This window comes from Emys orbicularis, chromosome 2 (genome assembly GCF_028017835.1).
Source record: "Emys orbicularis isolate rEmyOrb1 chromosome 2, rEmyOrb1.hap1, whole genome shotgun sequence".
Lineage (NCBI taxonomy): Eukaryota > Metazoa > Chordata > Testudines > Emydidae > Emys > Emys orbicularis.
Window position 1 is genome coordinate 190,672,497 of NC_088684.1, and position 20,549 is coordinate 190,693,045.

General features: G+C 39.6%; 1 protein-coding gene across 1 annotated transcript in view; it reads left to right on the plus strand.

Annotated features, from left to right (window-relative positions):
• DDC (dopa decarboxylase) overlaps positions 1-20,549 on the plus strand; it is a 77,637-nt gene that overhangs the window by 49,259 nt on the left and 7,829 nt on the right. The window contains exons 9-11 of the mRNA XM_065397715.1: positions 4,828-4,904; positions 9,909-9,928; positions 12,241-12,339. Coding sequence (XP_065253787.1) covers positions 4,828-4,904; positions 9,909-9,928; positions 12,241-12,339 — 196 coding nt within the window. The remainder of the gene's footprint in view (positions 1-4,827; positions 4,905-9,908; positions 9,929-12,240; positions 12,340-20,549) is intronic.

The window sequence follows — 20,549 nt, forward strand, 5'->3', positions numbered from 1 at the left end:
AGTTCTCATAAATTAACGGGCCTCTTATGGCAACAAAAAGTTATAAGAAGAAACTCAGTAGCTGCATTCATGAGCAGTTAGAGCAAACACTTTTCATTTCTTTGAAAGGAAAGTAGTGTAAATCACAAAATAACTATTGAATGGTACAATATCTAGACATTGTTAGAGTATGAATTGCTCTTGCTTGCACGGACATAAATCTATGGAGTTACACCAATGTAAAACTGGCGTAAGTCAGAGGAGACTCGGGCCTTTAAGAGGAGATTTTCAAAGGCTCAAACGGCAGTGAGACGCCTCACTTACATTTGTGCATCCCTTGGAAAATCTCCCCCTTAATCCCTTCCACTCATAATTCTGTGAAGCCAAGTTAAAAGTATGTAAAAACAATTACAAAGTCATTTTTTGAATTGTATTGCTCCTACTCTGCCAAAGCCCAGACATTTAAAAATCTTTATATATGCATGTATGCACAATTGTAAAAAATAACCTTAAAAGAATTCACTCAAAATTCCGGGCAACCTTAACTTTGTAAAGTCCAAACTCTCTTCATTTTGAATTCTTTACTTGGCAACTTTAACATTTTGAATGTAGTTTTTTAAACTGAATTTCCGAGGGCTTGTGGTAGCGGTTTATCATGACAGATAAATTCTATGATGTAGAACAACTTTCTAGACAGCACTGGAACAGTGAACTCACACTTTGTGCGTTGGTTTGTGCATAATCCTATGGAATGAGATAGGGTTCCTCCCAGACTCCAGGGGCATACAATCTCAGGCCCTAGAGGTAGTTTGCAATTCACTGCGAATGGATAAACTATACCTATTTAGTTCTCAGTCCACAGAGCAAGGTCCATATAAATCTTGTCCAAACCTGGGTGCTTAAAGTTAGGCACATTAATCCTAGTTTAGGCACCTAAATAAAAGTAGCCTGACTTTCACAGGAGTGAGAACCTGCAGTTCCTGTTGGAGTTAATGGGTGCTCAGAAGTACATACAGCCGTCAGGGTCTCTCTTCCTTTCTCTTTAAATGCACTATTAATTAGTATTATTATTTTATTAGTCTGATTTTTTATTATTATTAAAATGATCCTGTTTGTATCAAGAAAGAGCATAACCACTCCAGGCAGGCCAATAACACTAGCAGCAGAATACCTTCATCTTACGCCTCAATAACACTGAATGATTCCAATGAGACCTACTTTTTTATTCTGATCATAAAAATATAGCAATGTTGGTTTCTGACAAACAGGAAAGCCTTGGGGGAAACAAACCTCCATACATGAAAGCAACTGTCTCCAGACATATGATCTTCTATATGTGGGCAGCACTATATTCCATTATTAATCCTGCTATATTTTCCACCAATAACTTGAAAGGTTTCCTTATTGCCCTACTGGATTACCACTTTGTGTTATTGTTCACACACATTCATTATCTATGTGCTGCCAGGATGAGTTACCCTTCATAGCACTATTGTGGGGGGCTTTTTTTTTTTTTTCCTCTAGCTAATACTTTACATCAGTCACTTTCTTTGCCTCATCCTTCCAATGAATTACCTTTCCCAAAGACCCAGTTAATCAGTCAAAGGGGGGGAAAGCACTGCTGGAACAATCCAGCGCTCCAAAATTCTTCTGCAAAGCAACTGCAGAAGTCTCTTCTAAGCAAAGCTGTGATACTTACTGTAGATGACCTCCTGTAGCAATTTGCTCGATTAGATTTCTCCCTTGGGTTCAAATGCAATGGTGTTTTCATCCATTCACATGCATGTACAGGGCCAATTTCTTATTCTTGCCTGTTTAATCTGCCAAGGCATTTATACTGTAGTTATCACGGGTGTCTGAGCACTTCAAAACCACAGCCTGAAACGCATAGGCATCCCTATAATTTTGGTTGTGAGTCTGATCTAAAACCAGAAGGACATATTTCTGATTCCACCAGATAAAAGATCTTACAAAAGCAGCTGCTCTCATAAGATTTTGACTCTGTATGGAGGAAAATCTCATGAGAGCTGGGAAGATTTCTGCCACTTTGGGCTGAAGCTTCATCAGAATACATTGCAAGATGTTGGTGCCATTGGGGCCTCACTTCAGTAACGCACTTAAGCATGTGCTTAAGTCCCATTGATTTAAAAGGGAATTAAACATCTACTTAAAGGTAAGTATAGGAGTAAGTGCTTTGCTGAAGAGGGGCCTGAAGCCAAGCCTGAACCCAAACCCTGAACTGGAGCCTAAACACAGTCCAGGTTTAAACATCAACTCTCTCTGAAGAATGGGAATTCCACCTAATACAAAGGTGAAACATCAGATGGAAATATATTCATAAAGGTTGGGATTTTCAAAGGAGCCTGAGGGCTTGTCTACATGGCAATTTAGTGTGCAGCAAGCCAGGGTGTGATCTACAGCTCACAAGCCTGCCACGCACTAACTGGCCAGTTAGACCCTGCTATCGTACACTAAAAGGTCCAAATGCACTTTGACCTACAGCTGTTCCGAAATGCACTAAGGAACTTTTAATGTGCGATAGCAGGGTCCACACAGCCAGTCAGTGTGCAGGAAGCCGGTGTGCTCTAGATTCACAACCTGGCTTACAGCACGCTAAAGGATTTTGAACATTATTTTTTAAAAAGGAAAATGTTTTTTATAGTTTAAAATAAAATTTTACAAGGAGTTAATCTATAATGAGAAGTAATCACTTTGATTATTTTCTTTTTCAATTAAAATAGACATGATAATTGAGGTCTTTAAAAGCTGCAGTTGTGCAATCAAAATAAGTAACTACTTTTCATTATGATTTCATTATTCTATTCAGAGGGATTTTTATTGTGCACTTGGCGGTATGAAGCTTTAATGTGCAAATCTCAGCCAGCTAGAACTTAATGGGTCTATTAGCATGACTTCAGATCTTTACGAAAGCTTCAACCCCCCATAAGGTATCAAAGGAACTTTCTAAAATATGTACAGAGACCTTAAATCAGACAGTGGTATGCACAAATGAAGGTAAGGGCATGACTTAAACCCTCAGATGTATTCAGTATTAGAAGCTAAAATTCATTGTGGGGAATCTTAACTATTCAGGATCAAATTTAGACCTGGTGTGTGCAGATGCAGCTCTATTGGCTTTATTTCTTAGGATTTCAGGATTTTTTTAAATAAAGCCCTCTCAAATAGACATTTTCTTATTGTCAGTTAGAATCTTTGAGACTTTTACCTGGGAAAGACCATATCCCCTTTAAAAACAATAATGTCCGTTTAGTACCTGCAGGCTCACCAACACAATTGTTTCTAAGTATCCACCTATGAGCTAGTAGGAGTGGGAGTTGAAAACAAGCACCTTATGAAAAAATTGCCAAATCATAGCAAATGTTTAATCAGATGTCCTTTCTCTGATATTGCTCAATACTGGATGTTGCAAAAGAAGGGGTGGATCTCTAGTTCTAATGGTTCATTGCTTCATACCTTCATAGTATGGTTACAGTTTCCTCCTGACCCAACATGGCCCAGGCAAATAATTAAGCAGGCATGTAACTTTGTGCACAAGTCCCATTGACTTCAACTGCTGCTCATCCGCTTAAAATTATGCACCTGCTTATCTCCTTAAATATAAGGAATGAATGTTATCTTTTGGAACATGATATTGAGTGCATATAGAGTGTGTAGTATCAGAGGGGTAGCCGTGTTAGTCTGAATCTGTAAAAAGCAACAGAGGGTCCTGTGGCACCTTTAAGACTAACAGAAGTTAGTCTTAAAGGTGCCACAGGACCCTCTATTGCTTTTTATAGAGTGTGTGTGCATTTGACATATACTTACATGTATACAAAGAGTAAGATATTGGAAATTAGATGTTTAGGTAGAAATTTACAAATTTCTAATTAGAAACAAACATGCAGAATATTGTACAAGAAATAGGTTTTGTTGACCATTTTCTCTTCGCTGTCCCATACTAATGTTCTTAGTTAGTTTATCAAATATTTACCAACCTAATGTGGTGACAAAATAGTCTCTATCTTTGGGGTATCTAATCTCATTTTATGTATATTGCCCATTACTTGTTGTGTATGAGTGACTCCCTCTACAAATAATGATTATGCCATCAAAATACACCTCTACCCTGAGATAACGCTGTCCTCGGGAGCCAAAAAATCTTACTGCATTATAGGTGAAACCGCATTATATCAAACTTGCTTTGATCCGCCGGAGCGCACAGGCCCGCCCCCTGGAGCGCTGCTTTACCGCGTTATATCCGAATTCATGTTATATCTGGTCGCGTTATATCGGGGTAGAGGTGTACTTATTATTACTAATCAATATGATGTAACTTCTTCCCTTTAGAAGAAAAAAATACTTGCCTTTGAAAGTTATTCCGGCTACACTGCCCACTAGTTTTACACTCAATGGAGCTTGTCTTTCAGAGATCATTACATTATATCAAGCTTTCAAAGCCATGGTACCTCTGACAATGCAATTGCTTCAACATATAGCTGGAAATCTTGCGTTCACCACTAATTTTACTGTTGTCTTAACTAGCTCACATGTTCTGGTGTGAGTGCCTGTTTTCCCTGTGGAAGGACTTTGGGTGTGTTTGTTTTCTGTCTGTTTTTTAAATATGCAGTAAGAGTTCAATGCTGCAAACCCTAACTTCAGGGCTTCATGTGAGCAGTGACAATGTAGAAAATAAAGGTTTGCAGGATTGGACCCTAAATAAGGAATAGGCAGTACATTGGAAATATGTGACTGAAACCGATTTTCCTTATCTAATCACTTATTAATTGTCTTTTGTCTTAGGTGAGACAATGCTGTGATAATCTAATCCATATTGGTCTTTTTGTGCAGGGTGAAGAAGAGATCAGATTTAACAAATGCCTTTAAATTAGATCCTCTTTACCTGCAGCACTGCCATCAGGAATCTGGTAATTTTGCATTTAAATAAGATCTTTGTTTTATCCACACTTTTTTTTAATTGTAAAACTCAGTGAAAGGTTAGGGATAAAACTTTTTTAAAATAATCTAAATCTCAATTTCAAAAGTGACTAGGATCAGATTTTCAAATATATTTAGGTGCCTATAGAGGCAGATAAGTGCCTAGTCAGATTTTCAAAAGTGCCTAAACAGAGTTAAGCACTTAATCCCTATTTAAATCATTCAACATTTTTAAATAAAAAATGTTCAGAACTTTCCGTTCTGCAAAACAATTCATTATTTTGCTTTTTTGCCCAATCCAGGATGAAAGCAAAATTTCAAAATATATGAGTTTCCCACAGGACAGAAATTCTGATTTTTGACCAGCTCTAGCCGCAAGCCCACATAAATTAATAATCTGTTTAAAAATAAAGTGTTTTAACTTGTGTTTATGCAGCTCATTCCATTCACAGGAATGAGGGTTCTGTACAGAGAGATCTATCTCCTGTTTATTTGTGGTTTTCCAGAAAGAAAACTTTTATAATAATCTAAAAAATTCTGTATATATTTGAAGTTTAAGTATTGTGAGGCACTTTTTTTTAACAATATAGTGAGAAAAGATAGTGATTGATATGTAATGCAGGGCTTCGTAGAGTGACAAGATAGTAGCTGCATTCTCCAAGGATGCAGAAGTAAATGAAGTAAATTTTATCTGATATGAAGGTGGTTGATGGAAAACAATTTTATGAAGCTGCATCATGATAATACCAGAATACTTGCAGCAAGACACACACACCCCTTTATATGGAGTCTCATTTATTGAGTCTCTTACAGCATATCAATCAAACTGTTCTTTTGTCCGTCAAGTCCAGCCCTTGCTCCCCTTGACTCAGGAATCACAGAGCACTCCTTCAGTGTCTGCCCTGATAACTCAGGCTGGCTGCTGTCCTGGATTAGCTTCTTCAAACTGGCCCCTTTCCGCTTCGTCCTTTACTCCCAGGTAGGGCCACTTGCATCTCTGGAAGCTTCTCTTTTATCTCCAGGCCTGGACTGATTTAACCACATGATCTACCTGTCATGTGGCTCCACTAATTTTCCCCACTTGGAGAGGAGTGCTGAATGAGGCACAGGTGGGGCTGGCCCCATTACACCTTAAAGGGCCAGTCATCCTGTGACAGAGGATAAAGTGAGGCCTACAAATCTTGTGCAGACCAGGTGTCTTTGTAAAATGCCAGTGAAGACCTTGCAGCTCTTAGGCCATGCTTAGGGTATCTTCATGGGTCAATGTTGCTCTTGGCACATATCCAGTAATTGCAGAATGGCTTCTGTCCCATCACCAGCTGCCCACCTCCCACCCCCACAATTGGTTAGAACTGTGCAGGGCAGTTACAGTTGTGCAAGGTACCACTGACTAATGGTACAAGTTGCATAGTAACATTCCCTGCCCTGGAATGGGAACTTACTCTGTAGTATGGCTGTTCTCCTGACTCCTTCCATTTCTGTTGAATGTGACCCCTTCCGCCACAAGGACACGAGTCTCTGGGTAGCAACCACGAAGGTGCTAGGGACAACTGCACAAACTGACTGGTGCTAGCATAGCTGTTGCCTTTCCCTTCTGTGTATCCCTCCTTCCCCATGTAATTAGGCCTATTTTATCTCTGCACTGTGTAAGGAAAGGGGAGCACATTTCTCAGAGTGAAATTGCTACATTATGAGGAGTTTGCCCTTGTTAGATACAGTTTAAAATAAGTAATTTAATTAAATTATATTTTTCAGTTGCACGTTTAACAATTACATCTATCAAAAATAGGGCCCTTCACTTGTCCATTATAATGCTGTGTGGTTTGTATCTTCAAACTACTAGGGGGACAGTGTATTACCTGTTATATGAAATAATGCAATGTTAGGAAGTTTTCTTGTTGCATCAACATTAGGCTTTGGCACCAGGTCCTGAGATTTTCCAACCCCAAACCCAACAAACATCTCATTCTAATTTAGATGAGGTAATTCCAGGAGATAGAGAACAAAGTAACCTTTTCCTACCCCAGTAACTTTTTAAAAGACTTGGGTACTAAATGTAGGGGAATTTCCTAATTCCTGGCTCTGTGGGCTGACTCTGATTTTAATACAATGCAAATGTGAAACAAAGCAATAATCAGGAAATTGCACAAGCTGTGGCGATGAGGTTTGTCCTCTCTGGCTAAAATTTCCAAGAAATATGCTTTATTAGAACAATGTTTTTATTACAAGAAATATAAATGACTATGACTACACATAGGCACTGAGAGTTACCTACCTTATGTGAAAATCTGCTTTCTTTTAAAAAAAAATTAAACTGAATATTAGCTGTCATGAAAATTGTGAAATTGGCAGCACTGGAATCTGAGGTCTTCTAGTCTCACCAGGTAGAGTGACAGCAGGAGAAATGCAAGCCCTGCTTAACACTGCCCACCAAAGTGTTTCCTACTTGACCTGGATGTTCCATCTAAGGGTGGGGGCAGTTCAGTCTTTATGCCTTTTTCTCACCTTAATGCCAACAAAACTACCAACTGTGGTGGTTTTTTTTTTTTTTTTTTTTTTTGATCTGGACATCGTAACTCAACAGAATATTCCACGTAGGTCCTCAGATCTCAGACATCATCTCTTGGTCATTACCAACCTGATCCAGATTTGAACCTGCAGTTTAGAAGACTAATTGCTCAGTGTCCCATCCTTATTTGCCAGCCCTTTCCCAGAAATAAGAGCCACATTTTTCAAATTCAGGTGCCTAAAGTGGAGCTGTTAAAATCATATTTAGGCACCTAAGTAGAAGTGGCATGATTTTCAAAGCTGCTGAGCAGCCAGAGGCTGATGCCCCCGTTGACTTCAATGGGATTTATAGGAGCTCAGCACTTCTGAAAATCAAGCTACTTTTATTTAGATGCCTAATTATGGGTTTAGGTGCCTAACTGTGTTCACCCCAGTTGGAAAATTTCAGCCATGGCTCACAAGGAAAACAAGGTGACGCTTTAAACGTCATTCATCTATCACTCAGGAATTTAAATGATTGGCAAAAAATATGAATCTGTGTGCAATTACTCTTAATAACCCTGTAGGAATTACATGCACCTCAAAGAGGAAAGTCTTTATTTTGTCAGTAATTATAATTGTGTGTGATTTGCTTCCTCACACCAGGGGAATTGTACTAGCCTGCCTGGCAACCGAAGGAATAGGTCAGATCCTAATGGCAGTGTTAGAAGGAAATAGCTTTATGCTCTATTGTGAATACCACATGTGCTACCACAATTCAAATCCTCCTGATTAAATACAGATGAAATAATAAGGCATATAATCACTAGAACAAGGACTGAATCATTGATTGCTTTCTACTTCACAGCTTATGAAAGGGGTTACTAGTAGATCGTTAGACACTGCCCCTTACATCAACATACAATTAGTTTCCCATCACCAGTTGCCTTACTCTTTGCTACCCGCCTTGCAACTGTTAAATTAAAATAGCCATTGAGATGTAAAAGGAAAAGAGTGTTATCAAATTGCCTTGTTACTCATCTGAGACACAACTGGTCTTCCACTAGGTCAATGGGCAGAGTGTACTAGTGCTGAAGGGGCCAAAACAGGGATGAGAGCCCCATTGTCCTAGGCGCTATACAAACATCTAGTAAAGAGACAGTCATTGCTCTAAAGAGTTTACAATCTTGATCATCACAAGAAGCAAGAAGTTAATAAAGCAAACAAATATGAGGAGGAAGGAAGAGTTAGTAATAATAGGAGTATTTTTTCACATAGTCTAGCCCTGCACACAGTGTAGATTGCCACTGCATTGGAACATGCCTATGGTCTACCAGGCAACCAGGACTTCACTGAAAATGTTTCCTTTTCCCATAAATATAAATGTTAGGAAACATAGACATGGTACGTGACTAGTTTAAAAAGTGCATGTAATACAATAGCATATTGTACTTTTTCATTGGGGGGTCTCAATTTAGGCAAGCACTTAGGTACATGCTTAAGTGTCTCTGAAGTCAGTGGAACTGACATATGCTTAAAGCTAAGCACTTACCTAAGTGCATTGCTCAATAGGGATAGACTTAAACACATGCTTTAGTATGTTCCTGAAGCAGAGGCTGGGACTGAGAGGCAGAAGATATGGGTTTTGTTCCTGTCGCTCTTCCTGACTCACTGCATGACCGTGAGCTAGTCATTTTACAACTTTATGCCTCACCTTCCCCTAAGCTAAAGATCAATTTAATTAACTGATTCCTAAAAAAATAAGCACAGCTTGCACCCTAGGTGCTTGAACAAAATAGGGCTATTAATACTGTGCCTACCTCACGGGGCTATTTTGTGTGTGTGTGGCTTTGTCAATGTTTATAAAGGGCTTTTAATACCTTGAATGAAAAGCAGAAGTGAAGAGCAAAGCATTGTTGTCCAAGTATAACTGATGAGCAGTTATTTAGAATTCTCAATGACTTGTCTTACAGACTTAAGTACTAACAATAAGTGTGAATGAGCAACTTGGTGTGATCAACAGCATAAAATCCTTCTTGAAAATATTTCCAATTCCCCAAAATGAAGACTATGGCAGTTTTATGACAAAGATCCTGTGATGAATTGGTGACCTCGTTACTACTCTTTCTCCAGATTCTACTTTGAGGCAGTGAATTTCTGTTTCAAGTCAAATTACTGAAAGGTGTTTTATTCTATACTTCCCAGACAAGTGTCTCCTTATAACAGGAAGATAAATAGGGTGTTTGGCATGTCATCATTCACATGATCCCAAATATAACAGAAAGGAGAGCCTCATTTCTCCTTTTGAAATCTGTTTGGTTAATTCTGCCAATTGAGGAGTACTCTGTGTCCTCAATTGCCATTGTACTCAACACCACTGAGAACCTCGCAGCATCATGGCCAAGTGTATGGTGACAATGAAATATAAAAATATTTCATATCATTTAGCAGACTGTTTTTTGCTATCATAGTAAATAGATTTAAGTATTTTTTTCTTTAATTTACAGGGCTTGTTACAGATTACAGGGTAAGTACAGTGCCCTTAGTAATAATAACAACATTGATTTATACATAGTAACTTTTCTAAAAATATGTTTTTCTTTTAATTGTCACTATAGTAACTCAGACTTAGCTTTTTTTTTTCCCTGTGAAAGAGGCTCAACTTGCTGTTCCCTTGATAATTCTCTAAACCAGGAAAATCTAAAACTCCAGTCCCTATTTTTACACCTTTTGTTTAAAAGGATGCGATGCTACAGATTTATACCAATTAACAACAAGGGGTAAGCAATGCAAGCCAAAACAGGGAAATAACTAATTAAAGAATATTTAGATAAATTGGATGTATTCAGGTCAGCAGGGCCAGATGAAATTCATTCTCAGGTACCTAATGAACTAGCTGAAGCAATCTCAGAACAGTTAGCAATTATCTTTGAGAACTACCGAAGGACAGGTGAGGTTCCAGAAGAGTGGAGAAGGGTAAACGTAGTACCTATCTTTAAAAAGGAGAACAAAGAGGGAATTATAGACCAGTCAACCTAACTTCAATACCTGAAAAGTTACTGGAACAAATTATTAAACAATCAATTTGTAAGCACCTAGAGGACATTAGGATTGTAAAGAATAGCGAGCATGGATGTGTCAAAAACAAATCATCCCAAACCAACCTAATTTCCATCTTTTGACACAGTCCCATATGACATTCTCACAAGCAAAATAGGGAATTGTGGTCTAGATGAAATTACTATAAGGTGGGTGCACAACTGGTTGAAAGACCATACTCAAAGAATAGTTATCAATGGTTGCTGTCAAACTGGGAGGGTGTATCTAGGGGCATCCCACAGAGGTCTGCCATAGGTTCAGCACCAGTCAATATTGTCATTAACGAGTTGGATAATGGAGTGGAGAGAAGGTTTATAAAATCTCCCGATGACACCAGGCTGGGAGGTGTTGAAAACACTTTGCAGGACAGGATTAGAACTCAAAACAACCTTGACAAATTGGAGAATTTGTCTGAATTCAACAAGATTAAATTCAATAAAGACAAGTGCAATGTACTTCACTTAGGAAGGAAAAATCAAATGTGCAACTACAAAAATGGGGAATAACTAGGTAGGTGTTAGTGCCGCTGAAAAGGATCTGGAGGTTATAGTGGATCACAAATTGAATATGAGTCAGCAATGCGATGCAGCTGCGAAAAAGGCTAATGTCATTCTGGGATGTATTAAGAGGATTCTCATATGTAAGATAGTACTTTACTCGGCACTGGTGAGGCCTCAGCTGGAGTGCTGTGTCCAGTTCTAGGCACCACACTTTAGGAAAGATGTGGACAAAATGGAGAGTGCAGGGAAGAGTAACAAAAATGATAAAAGAGTTAGAAAACCTGACCTATGCGGAAAGGTTAAAAAGACTAGGCATGTTTATTCTTGAGAAAAGAAGACCTAGGGGGGACCTGATAGCAGTCTTCAAATATGTTAAGGGCTGTTATAGAGAGCATGGTGATGAATTGTTCTCCATGCCCACTGAAGGTAGGACAACAAGTAATGCACTTAACCTGCAGCAAGGGAGATTTAGGTTAGATATTAGTAAAAAATTAAACTTTCTAACGATAAGGGTAGTTAAGCACTGGAATAGGCTTCCAAGAGAGGCTGTGGAATCCCCATCACTGGAGGTTAAGAACAGGTGGACAAACACCTGTTAAGGATGGTCTAGGTTTACTTGGCCCTGCCACAGCGCAGGCAGCTGGACATGATGGCTTCTCAAGCACCTTCCAGCCCTACAGTGCTATGATTCTGTGTCTGACTGATAGCTCTAGGCTTGGCCAACAGAAGGAATCTTCCTGAAGATATTTTCTTCAGACCATAGTGCATATTAGGTTATTTTAAAAACTAATTATAAATGTATTTTCTCCTAAAATGAAAATCTTTCTATTTCTTAAAACTTTATTTTAAAAAAAAATTCTTTATATGGACCCTTCATGGTAAGTTTATGTCTATGTGCCCTATCTCACAAGGTGCTGAGCTCCTTGTGTAGACTTTAGTGGGAGTTTTGGGTGCAAGAGCAATATGTGCTTTGTCTCATGATCACTATCTTCTGACACCTCCTCTCCTTTCCACTTTTGCATTTTAAACAGTTAGGTGTTGACTGTGCCAGTGTATTTGCCAGTACCAGAATAATCTTTCATGATTTGACCTCTCTCTTAAGTTATTATACAAGGAGCCTCTGGAAGCTTGAACTATGGTCTATGCCAAAACTGGGTGTATAAATTGCGCTGTACCTGGAACAATGTCTTCTGACATGGAGACCCTTCCTTCTCAAATGCATTACTCCTTCTGCTTGCAGCACTGGCAGATCCCTCTCGGCCGAAGGTTTCGTTCCCTGAAAATGTGGTTTGTGTTTAGAATGTATGGAGTCAAGGGACTACAGGAGTACATCCGTAAGGTGACCTTCTTTTACTTTATGGGAAAATTTGTGTTGGAGATGGGGAGAGAAGAGGGGCTTAATAAGAATCCACATCTATGTGCCTTCTGCATATGTACACCTGCATGCATAAACAAAGCTTGTTGCACAGCCCAGTTCATGCGAGGGCCTGCCTTTCACCCTATGTCCTATCATGGCAGTTATGATCATTGGGGTCACAGCCATTGATCATCTTATGGTACAGTCTTGAGAGGCTGAGAGTTTTAGATGCCACATTAGTGGCATCATTCAAAACAAAACCAAGACTTTTCATTGATGCTTAGTTGTTGTATGTATTTATTATGTATTTATTATTTTATTATGTTGTATGTATTTATTATACATTCGGGTCAGGATTAGGGTGTTAGGATTTGTGTATGCGCCCATGATTTACCGGGCATGTTACCTAGTTTGATTGAAGCTAGTTTCAGGTGTTTCCTGCATGGAAGTGCCTTCAGGATATGGTTGCCTGCAGATTACAATTTATCCTTATTATGATTAAGTACTGGGGACATTCCTGCTTTGGTTACAGGGTAGTTTGTCATCACCGTAAATGCATGCGCTATTGTGCTGTATGGTGTACATACTTCTGTTGTAAATATAAAGTAAAACTGCAAAATACCTTTTATGTTTCCAAACTCAAGAGAAACTTCTGGCAAAGATAAAAATACAGGGCCAGATCCTGCAGTTACACTAGCTGAGGTTCTGGTCCAAAGTCTACAGCAGTAGAGATTTATATTTAATTAGCTATCTAACCTCTGATTCTGCCTGTTCTTGGTGGGAATGTGTGTAGACACAGATGTGCCAAACTCTCCCAGGGACACATACTTCTTAACAAAAGTAGGACTAGTACCACAGTTTTCTTCCTTAAGAACCTTATGCGGACTAGCTAGTGGGAAGAGGAAGATGTTGCCCCATCATCTGCCTAAAATGCCTAGAGAGCTTCTCCCAGCGTTGGATGCCACTACTGTAGCAGATGAAGGATAAATGGAAGTTTTATGCTTTTTGTTTTGCTTTGGTTTTTATTTTCTTCTGCATAGATACCTTGTAATTTTTGTTTGGCTCCATGGACAACAATCTAAATGGGATTTTGATCCTTATTATGTTCTGGAGAAACATATTTTGGGGGCAACAATGACATTGGCTTTTTATCACCTTTGATACAATCCAAAAGTGAAATTTTGGATCTCCTGTCTTTCTCTTACTGAAGTGAAAATGGGCTCACGGTTTGTTATACCTCAGCCATTATTGGAGCTTTCACTGCATTGGTCTCTCAGGTCAGGTTTTGCAGATGGCAATTAATTCAATTTACTGGCAAGGTTTTAAATAGCACTAAATCTCATATTCTTTGGTGGCAGAGTTGAAGTCCTCACATTGATTACATGTACTTTATTGGATTAGTGTTAATACCTTATTAGTAACATTCAAGAAACTTGCCTGGCCTTTCTCTCTTCTCCCAAACATTTCCCTGTGTGCTCAGAGAGCAAATACTTGCCTTTTTAGAGTCCCATAGACACCTTTTGAAGGCAGAGTTTTCCCATAATGTCTGGAAATGCATCACTTTTGTAAAGTTATTGACTTCAGTGGAGATGAACCAGGGATGAATGTAGCTCTTCATGTTTCTGAATACACTTTTTTCCTGGTTTCTAATTTAACTTAATCCTAATGTTTTAGATTAGGCCTTTACAGACGTGCTGGGGGGGGGGGGGGCAGGGGGTGTAATGTTATTTCCTTGAGCACTAGAAAGAGCTGTGGGATATAGTTCTCCAAAAAAACAACAACCCACACATGGCCAAATTATGACCTCACACGTCACACTTGTGACTTCAGTAGCGTTACATGGGTATAATTGAGAGTAGAATTTTGCTTACTGAACACGTAAGTGGAGTGATTAATTTAGACTCGATTTCTTCCATTTGGAATGAACGATGGCTCATCACATTCTCTGGCTTTCATTGCTTCTCTAAAAAAGTCTCCTTTGTTTCTCTCAGTGGAACTGCAAGGGCAAGGACTGATTGAGCTTTGGTTGTTTAGTAATCTAGATGACAAGATTGGTCTTTTAGATCAGTTGCCTTCGGTGAGATTGCAAACATTGCAATATTGTTACAAACTGTACCAATGCCCACCAACAGCAGTTATAATGTGTTCCATACCTCCCTTCCCCATTTCCCTCCCCTCCTCTTTCCAGAAACCATTCTTTATTCCCAAAGATACTGTGATGAATTTCCTTTTGGTGGTTGTAGTAATAAGGAATGTTATAAACTCTGATAATGGATTATATTGCAAAGCTGTAAACAGTTTCCCAAATGAAAAAACTCTTGAAATTTCATCTCACTTTCCCACCCCTCATCAGTCTTTAAGGATTTGTATAATTCCAGGCCTTGGGAAGTTCTTTCCATTTAAACATACGGTAACATCTCAAAAATAATAGTTTTCATACTTCCAGTGCTGGTCAAGGCAATCCTTCTAAAAAGAACAGCCAGTACTAGCTTGTAGGTTACACTTGGTGTTTCATTTGATTTGTGCCACAAGATGATCCCTGAAGTTGCCAGAACTATTTCTCAATCAGCATTTAAAGAGACAAGAATTAGTTTTTGTGTTTGCTACACTTGGTCACATAGTGCAGTGAAACAAGACATGAATAAATCCTGCAGTCCTCTGTGGGTAGATCTACACTGCAAAGAAAAACCTGCAGTGCCGAGTCTTAGAGCCTGGATCAATTCACTCCAGCAGCTGAGGCTGCAGGGCTAAAAATAGCAGCTAAAACCCACCCTGTTTGGGGTGGAGCCTGGGCTGTGAAACCCAGCAAAGGGGGAGGGTTTCAGAGTCCAGGCTCCAGCCTGAGTGGGAATGTGTATGTTGCTATTTTTAGCCCTGCTGCCTGAGCCCCATGAGCCAGAGGCAGTTGATCTGGGCTCTGAGAGTCAGTGCCATGGGATTTTCTTTGCAGGGTAGACATACTCTGTGTGGACATTCCAGGCCTCAAATACAGTGGGAATGCTGTGTTTCTGCTGCACTGGTGAGCAATCAGTGAAGAGGCCAAAGGGAATCCAAAGCATGGAGGCCTTACTTGTAGGTTTGGGGAGTAGGATCCCATTTCGTCCCTGCTACTACAAAAGCCACCTTGCTAATTCCTAAGACACTTAGGCACTTCAGCAAATTTCATCCAGTGCCCACAGGCAGGGCCGGCGCAACCCATTAGGCGACCTAGGTGGTCGCCTAGGGTGCTAACATTTGGAGGGCGGCGACCGGATGTTCGGCCGCCCCGGTCGTCGGTGGTATTTTGGGAGCGGGACCTTCCGCCGCCTCTGTCGGGGGCGGTATTTCGGGGGTGGGACCTTCCGCCGCCTAGGGCGGCAAAAAAGCTGACGGCGCTCCTGCCCACAGGAAAAGCGCTTTTACTCTGATTCCACTTGTGCAGCCGGGATTTAGCCCAAAAGTTTGGAATTTTGAGAGATGACAACTTCTGACAAGTTGTAGCAGGGGAAAATGCCATAATCTACCATTTTTAGTGCTGTGATTAGAAGAGATGAGATGTCTCTTTTGAAAAAAAAATATTGGTCTTAAAATATACCTGATACTGGCTGTTCACATCCAGATCTTTTTTTCTGCCTTCCATCTCCCCATAGTTCCAAACAGTTTTATTTTTTACGAAAAAAAAGTATTTTTTTTAGAAGTTAAAGATGGTTGCTGTGTTTGCGGCTTTCAAAGTCTGTATCTGATTGAATGGATAACCACTGCAATCTGGCACGTGCTTGTTTTGAGATAGGCAGCTAAGGAACAAAATATTCCTGGGATAGGAGCATGGGTGACTTTGGTTTAATTATAGCATCATGTTTTGCTTCTAAAACCTTTCAGTTTATACTCCTCATCATTTACAAAATGGAATATCAACACACTGCAATGTAAAGAGTTTAAAGACTGTGTATTGGGGTGAGGAGGAAATCACTGCCAAGAATTTTTTGGGGAGAAAATTTGTGTGTTTTGGAAGTAAATTCCAAGATGTGGAGAGGACATCAGGAGGGCAACAGCAAATAGCACAGGAGAATGAATAAGAGCACTCAGGATTGCCCTGTAATCAATTGAAATGTGAGACTCAAAGCAGAAATGTGTCCATTTTTAAACCACTTGAGAGTAAGCTAGTGCTGTGTTGCTGTAAGTCATGTAAAGTGGTCATGAGCCAGCAGAGAAACTTAGCTTTCTGTCCTGTCTGTAATATCTGTTCCATAGGTATATTTTTAAAAGTCATTTTTTACCTGTGATCCCCTGGATGTTCTGATTCATTTGTTCAAATACATCCCCAATAGCTTCAAAAGAAATTGGACTGAACATACTTTTTACAATAAACAGTTCTTCTGTTCTTCACCAATGATAGGGGACTGAATTCTGCTTAAAACTAGCAGCAGAGCTTACGGACCAGCTGGAAGGGCATAGAGAGTACATTGCTCTTCTCTGTCTGCAGCTATACCACCTCAGGTGGTGATCTTTCCAGTCCGATTTTCATAAGCTAAGCAGGCTTGGGCTGGGTCAGTAATTAGATGTGAGAACTCAGAGGGAAACCTCATGTGCTATGTAAAGTGCTATTGGTGATTTAGTAGATGGCACTCTTCCCAGTACTGAACCCTTGCTCAAGCATGCTCTTATGGGTCACCGTGCTTTTTGGAAATGCCATCTTTTGCATGAGTGATAAAACCATTTGTTAACGATCTTGTGGCATTTTTTCCCCACAAAATTAAGGGTTTAACCTTGGTATCCTGCCCAAATTCCAGTTCAGAGGAAAAAACAGTCCTTGCTCCAAAAATTTACAACTGAAATTGGACAACCAGGACAGATACTGAATTGGGGTGTGATTGAGTGCTTCCCTTCACAAAGGTGCATGCAAACCTCACAGCCCAGAAAAAGGGGAGTATATCAGGGCAGGAGGGGATAGTGGGTAAGACACCTTTTGGGTCCTCTTGATTCCAGACTGCTGCAGGGTCCACTCAGCCTTTGGAGGGCTGCCAAAGTCAGGCAGCTCAACCTGAGCTACCTGTGAGCAGCTGCACCACCATGAAACACTCTGTAGTGCTATGCGCCCCACCTCTTGTTGTCTTCAGCCCTGCCCCAGCACACCCATTACACCAGAGCTTGAAAGATGGTGCTTCATAAACCAGCCTGGGAAATTATTCCCTGCATGGTTCCAGCGCTTCTGGTTTATGTATGGACCCATAGCCAAAATCACACCCCAGATGACTGGTGAAGATGTAATCTTGTAGTGCCTTTTTGTTTGTTTGTTTTAATTAAATGAATTTTCATTGAAAGGCTTCACAGGAGTGTGTGCGTGTTTAAGGAGGGATTTTAATGAAAAAGAGGGTTGTTGTTTGGGGGACAAAAGGGAGACTGTTGCAAGCATAGAGGGGAGACTGAAGAAGGTGGCCTCAAGCTGAGAATGGGGGAAGCAGCAGTAGACAAGCTGCAGCTTGTGAAAAGCACAGACAAAAGAGGGGGCAGAATTGTATAGAATTTGAACATGAAGACAATACTAGTGATGGTATCTGAAGTGGGAAGTGACCTGGTCCAAATGACAGGAGAGAAGGGTGATTTTGGTAGTAATATTCTGGATGGCCTGGGAAGGCTGCAAGATGAGATTCAGAGAAGACTGAGAGGAGAAAATTGCAGGAGGCTAGGAAGAGATGAACATGCATACAAGAGATGCTATGTAAGTTTGTGTGTACACAAGCATTACTAAATCATATCAGCTTTTGAAGGATTTGCAGATGAAACTAACATACAGTGTTCAAATGCCTTTACAGCAGGTGTTTGCAAATTTTAAACTTTGTGGACAAAATCTTAATAAAGAGAGTGCCTCGTGAGCCTACCTCTCTCCCATTCATGATCTCATAAACTGTCTCCCTTCACCATTCACAATGACACAGACGACCTCTTCTCCCATTCACAATCACATGGACCAGTCCCCATTTTTATTTTTATTTTGCAGTCCCAGAACATGCCACTTCCATATCCCTGGTAAGGACAGCAGTTGCTTAGCTGGAATATGTTAGGAAAATACTTTTAGCTGCTTTTAATGAAATTTAGCAGTGTGAAATAAAAAGACAACCTGTATCAAGAGGCAGGCCAGCCAGCTAGCAGCAAGGGCTCTTCAGATCACCATTATGTGGCCCATGCACCACAGTCTGAGAACCTATGCTCTAAAGGAACTGTACAATCTCAGTGGAAGGACAGGACCATAAACAGTAACAACTACAGGGTTTTTTGTATTTAAAAAATGAAATCAAATTTTAAACATTAAAATAATATTAGGAGCATGGTAGGACTATGGCTTCAAAATGGAAGAAATTTGGAGGTAAGGCATTTCTCTCCTTCAATAACTACTCCATTTGTATCTCAACATAGCAGGAATCTAAGAACAGTATGTGATCTTCCCTCCCATGCGTCTGACGAAGTGGGTATTCACCCACGAAAGCTTATGCTCCAATACATCTGTTAGTCTTAAAGGTGCCACAGGACTCTCTGTTGCTCCTCCCTGGTGAGTGTGCCCTCAGTTCAGCAGGCAGGGCTTCATTCTCACAATTTTCATATATTGCTCATAGGATTGAGATCTCTAAATCCTGGTATCCTGTTGTGAACTATCTTAATTCTGCTGCAGTACCTAGGTACAACAGCTTGAATTGCAAATGGAGAGAGAGGCCTACACTCCAAAATCCCTTTGGTCTTGTGGATTTTAAGCTTCAAATCTCAATAATGTTCAACTGTTTTGTATTTACTGCAGTATGGATTATTAGCACTGCAGCGGTCTTTGTGAAAGTAATCATGAGCAATTCTTCCTGGTTCAGCAATGCCGGCCTTTGGCAGCTGTGATTAACTTAATTGTATAGCATGCTGAAACTTTTGGGAAATAAATAAACTGTAGTCTCTCCTTTTCCGTTGTGTAAAACCCAAAGCACTTGGCGCCCCCCAACGTCTTTACTGATTACTGCTGTTATTAAAGTTCTCCCTCAGCTAAACACAATTGTACTGCAACTTTTCTTATTACCTGTACTTCCATAGCATCCAACTTCAACCTTTTTTTTTTTTTTTTTTTTGCTTTGTGCTTATTTTCTTTAAGAGATTTTATTTTTATTGTCTAGCAAACACTTTAGTGCAAAACTGGACAGAGATGTCATCCAGAAAAATGTAATAATAACTATTTAGGGTTTTCTGTACAAACTACTTACAATGAGCTAAATCCAGAACACTTTACTAAGTTTTTATTCAGTTCTTACTTAGACAAAATGCCTATTATGTTCAGTGACAACTTTGTCCAAGGACTGAGTAAAAAAGTAAAGGTTTCAAGATTTTGCCCACTACGTTTAATTATATCACACCTAACTAAAGCGCATACAACACAGAACAGGTGAATTTCTGTCCCCATTAAAGTCAAGAGGATTTTGTATAGTATACATGTACAGGGCCCATGTGCCCTGATGTACACCCTATTCCATGGGTTTTATGGAGTGTAATTTGGGCTACAGACATAGAATATATGGTTATATCAGGGTACAGAATGTATGTTACATTCTGTAACAAGATATAATGTACATATATTTATATATTACTTGTATCTTTCACAGTCATGAACCCAGTATTGTTTATATTTGGTTGTATCCATATGCCTCAGACAAGATTGAGGTCTTACTGTTTTACAAGACTTGATTCCTGGCCAGAACAGCATCCAGTCTAATTTAAGCCAAGATGGAACAAATGAATGTAATAAACAGTGGGGAGGAAGTGGTAACAGCAATAAGAACAGCTGATTCCATAAGCTATCAGTGTGCATAATCTGAAAGTTCTAAATTAGACAAGGTTTTTCTATTTTAAGAAACAAACATCAGAAAGCTATAATTAAGATTGCAAGATGTCTTTCACTGTCATTTCTGTTTTTACTGGTTCATGACTTTTGGAAAATCTCCTTATAAGCTGACACATTCTACGTTTAACTTCAGCCCAAAGCAATATTTTTGTTTGATATTTTCCTTGAACTTTGAAAAACAAAGTGTGGAAGACAAAAATACACATGATTATTTTGTGGAATGATACTTAAAAAAAAAATTATGGCAGTTCGAAACCCGTTCCTCCACATGTGCCTAACCATTCTCAGTGAGGAGTAGTCATGGTGTGCAAAAAAATTGTAACTCCAATGGTTTGATTTTCAA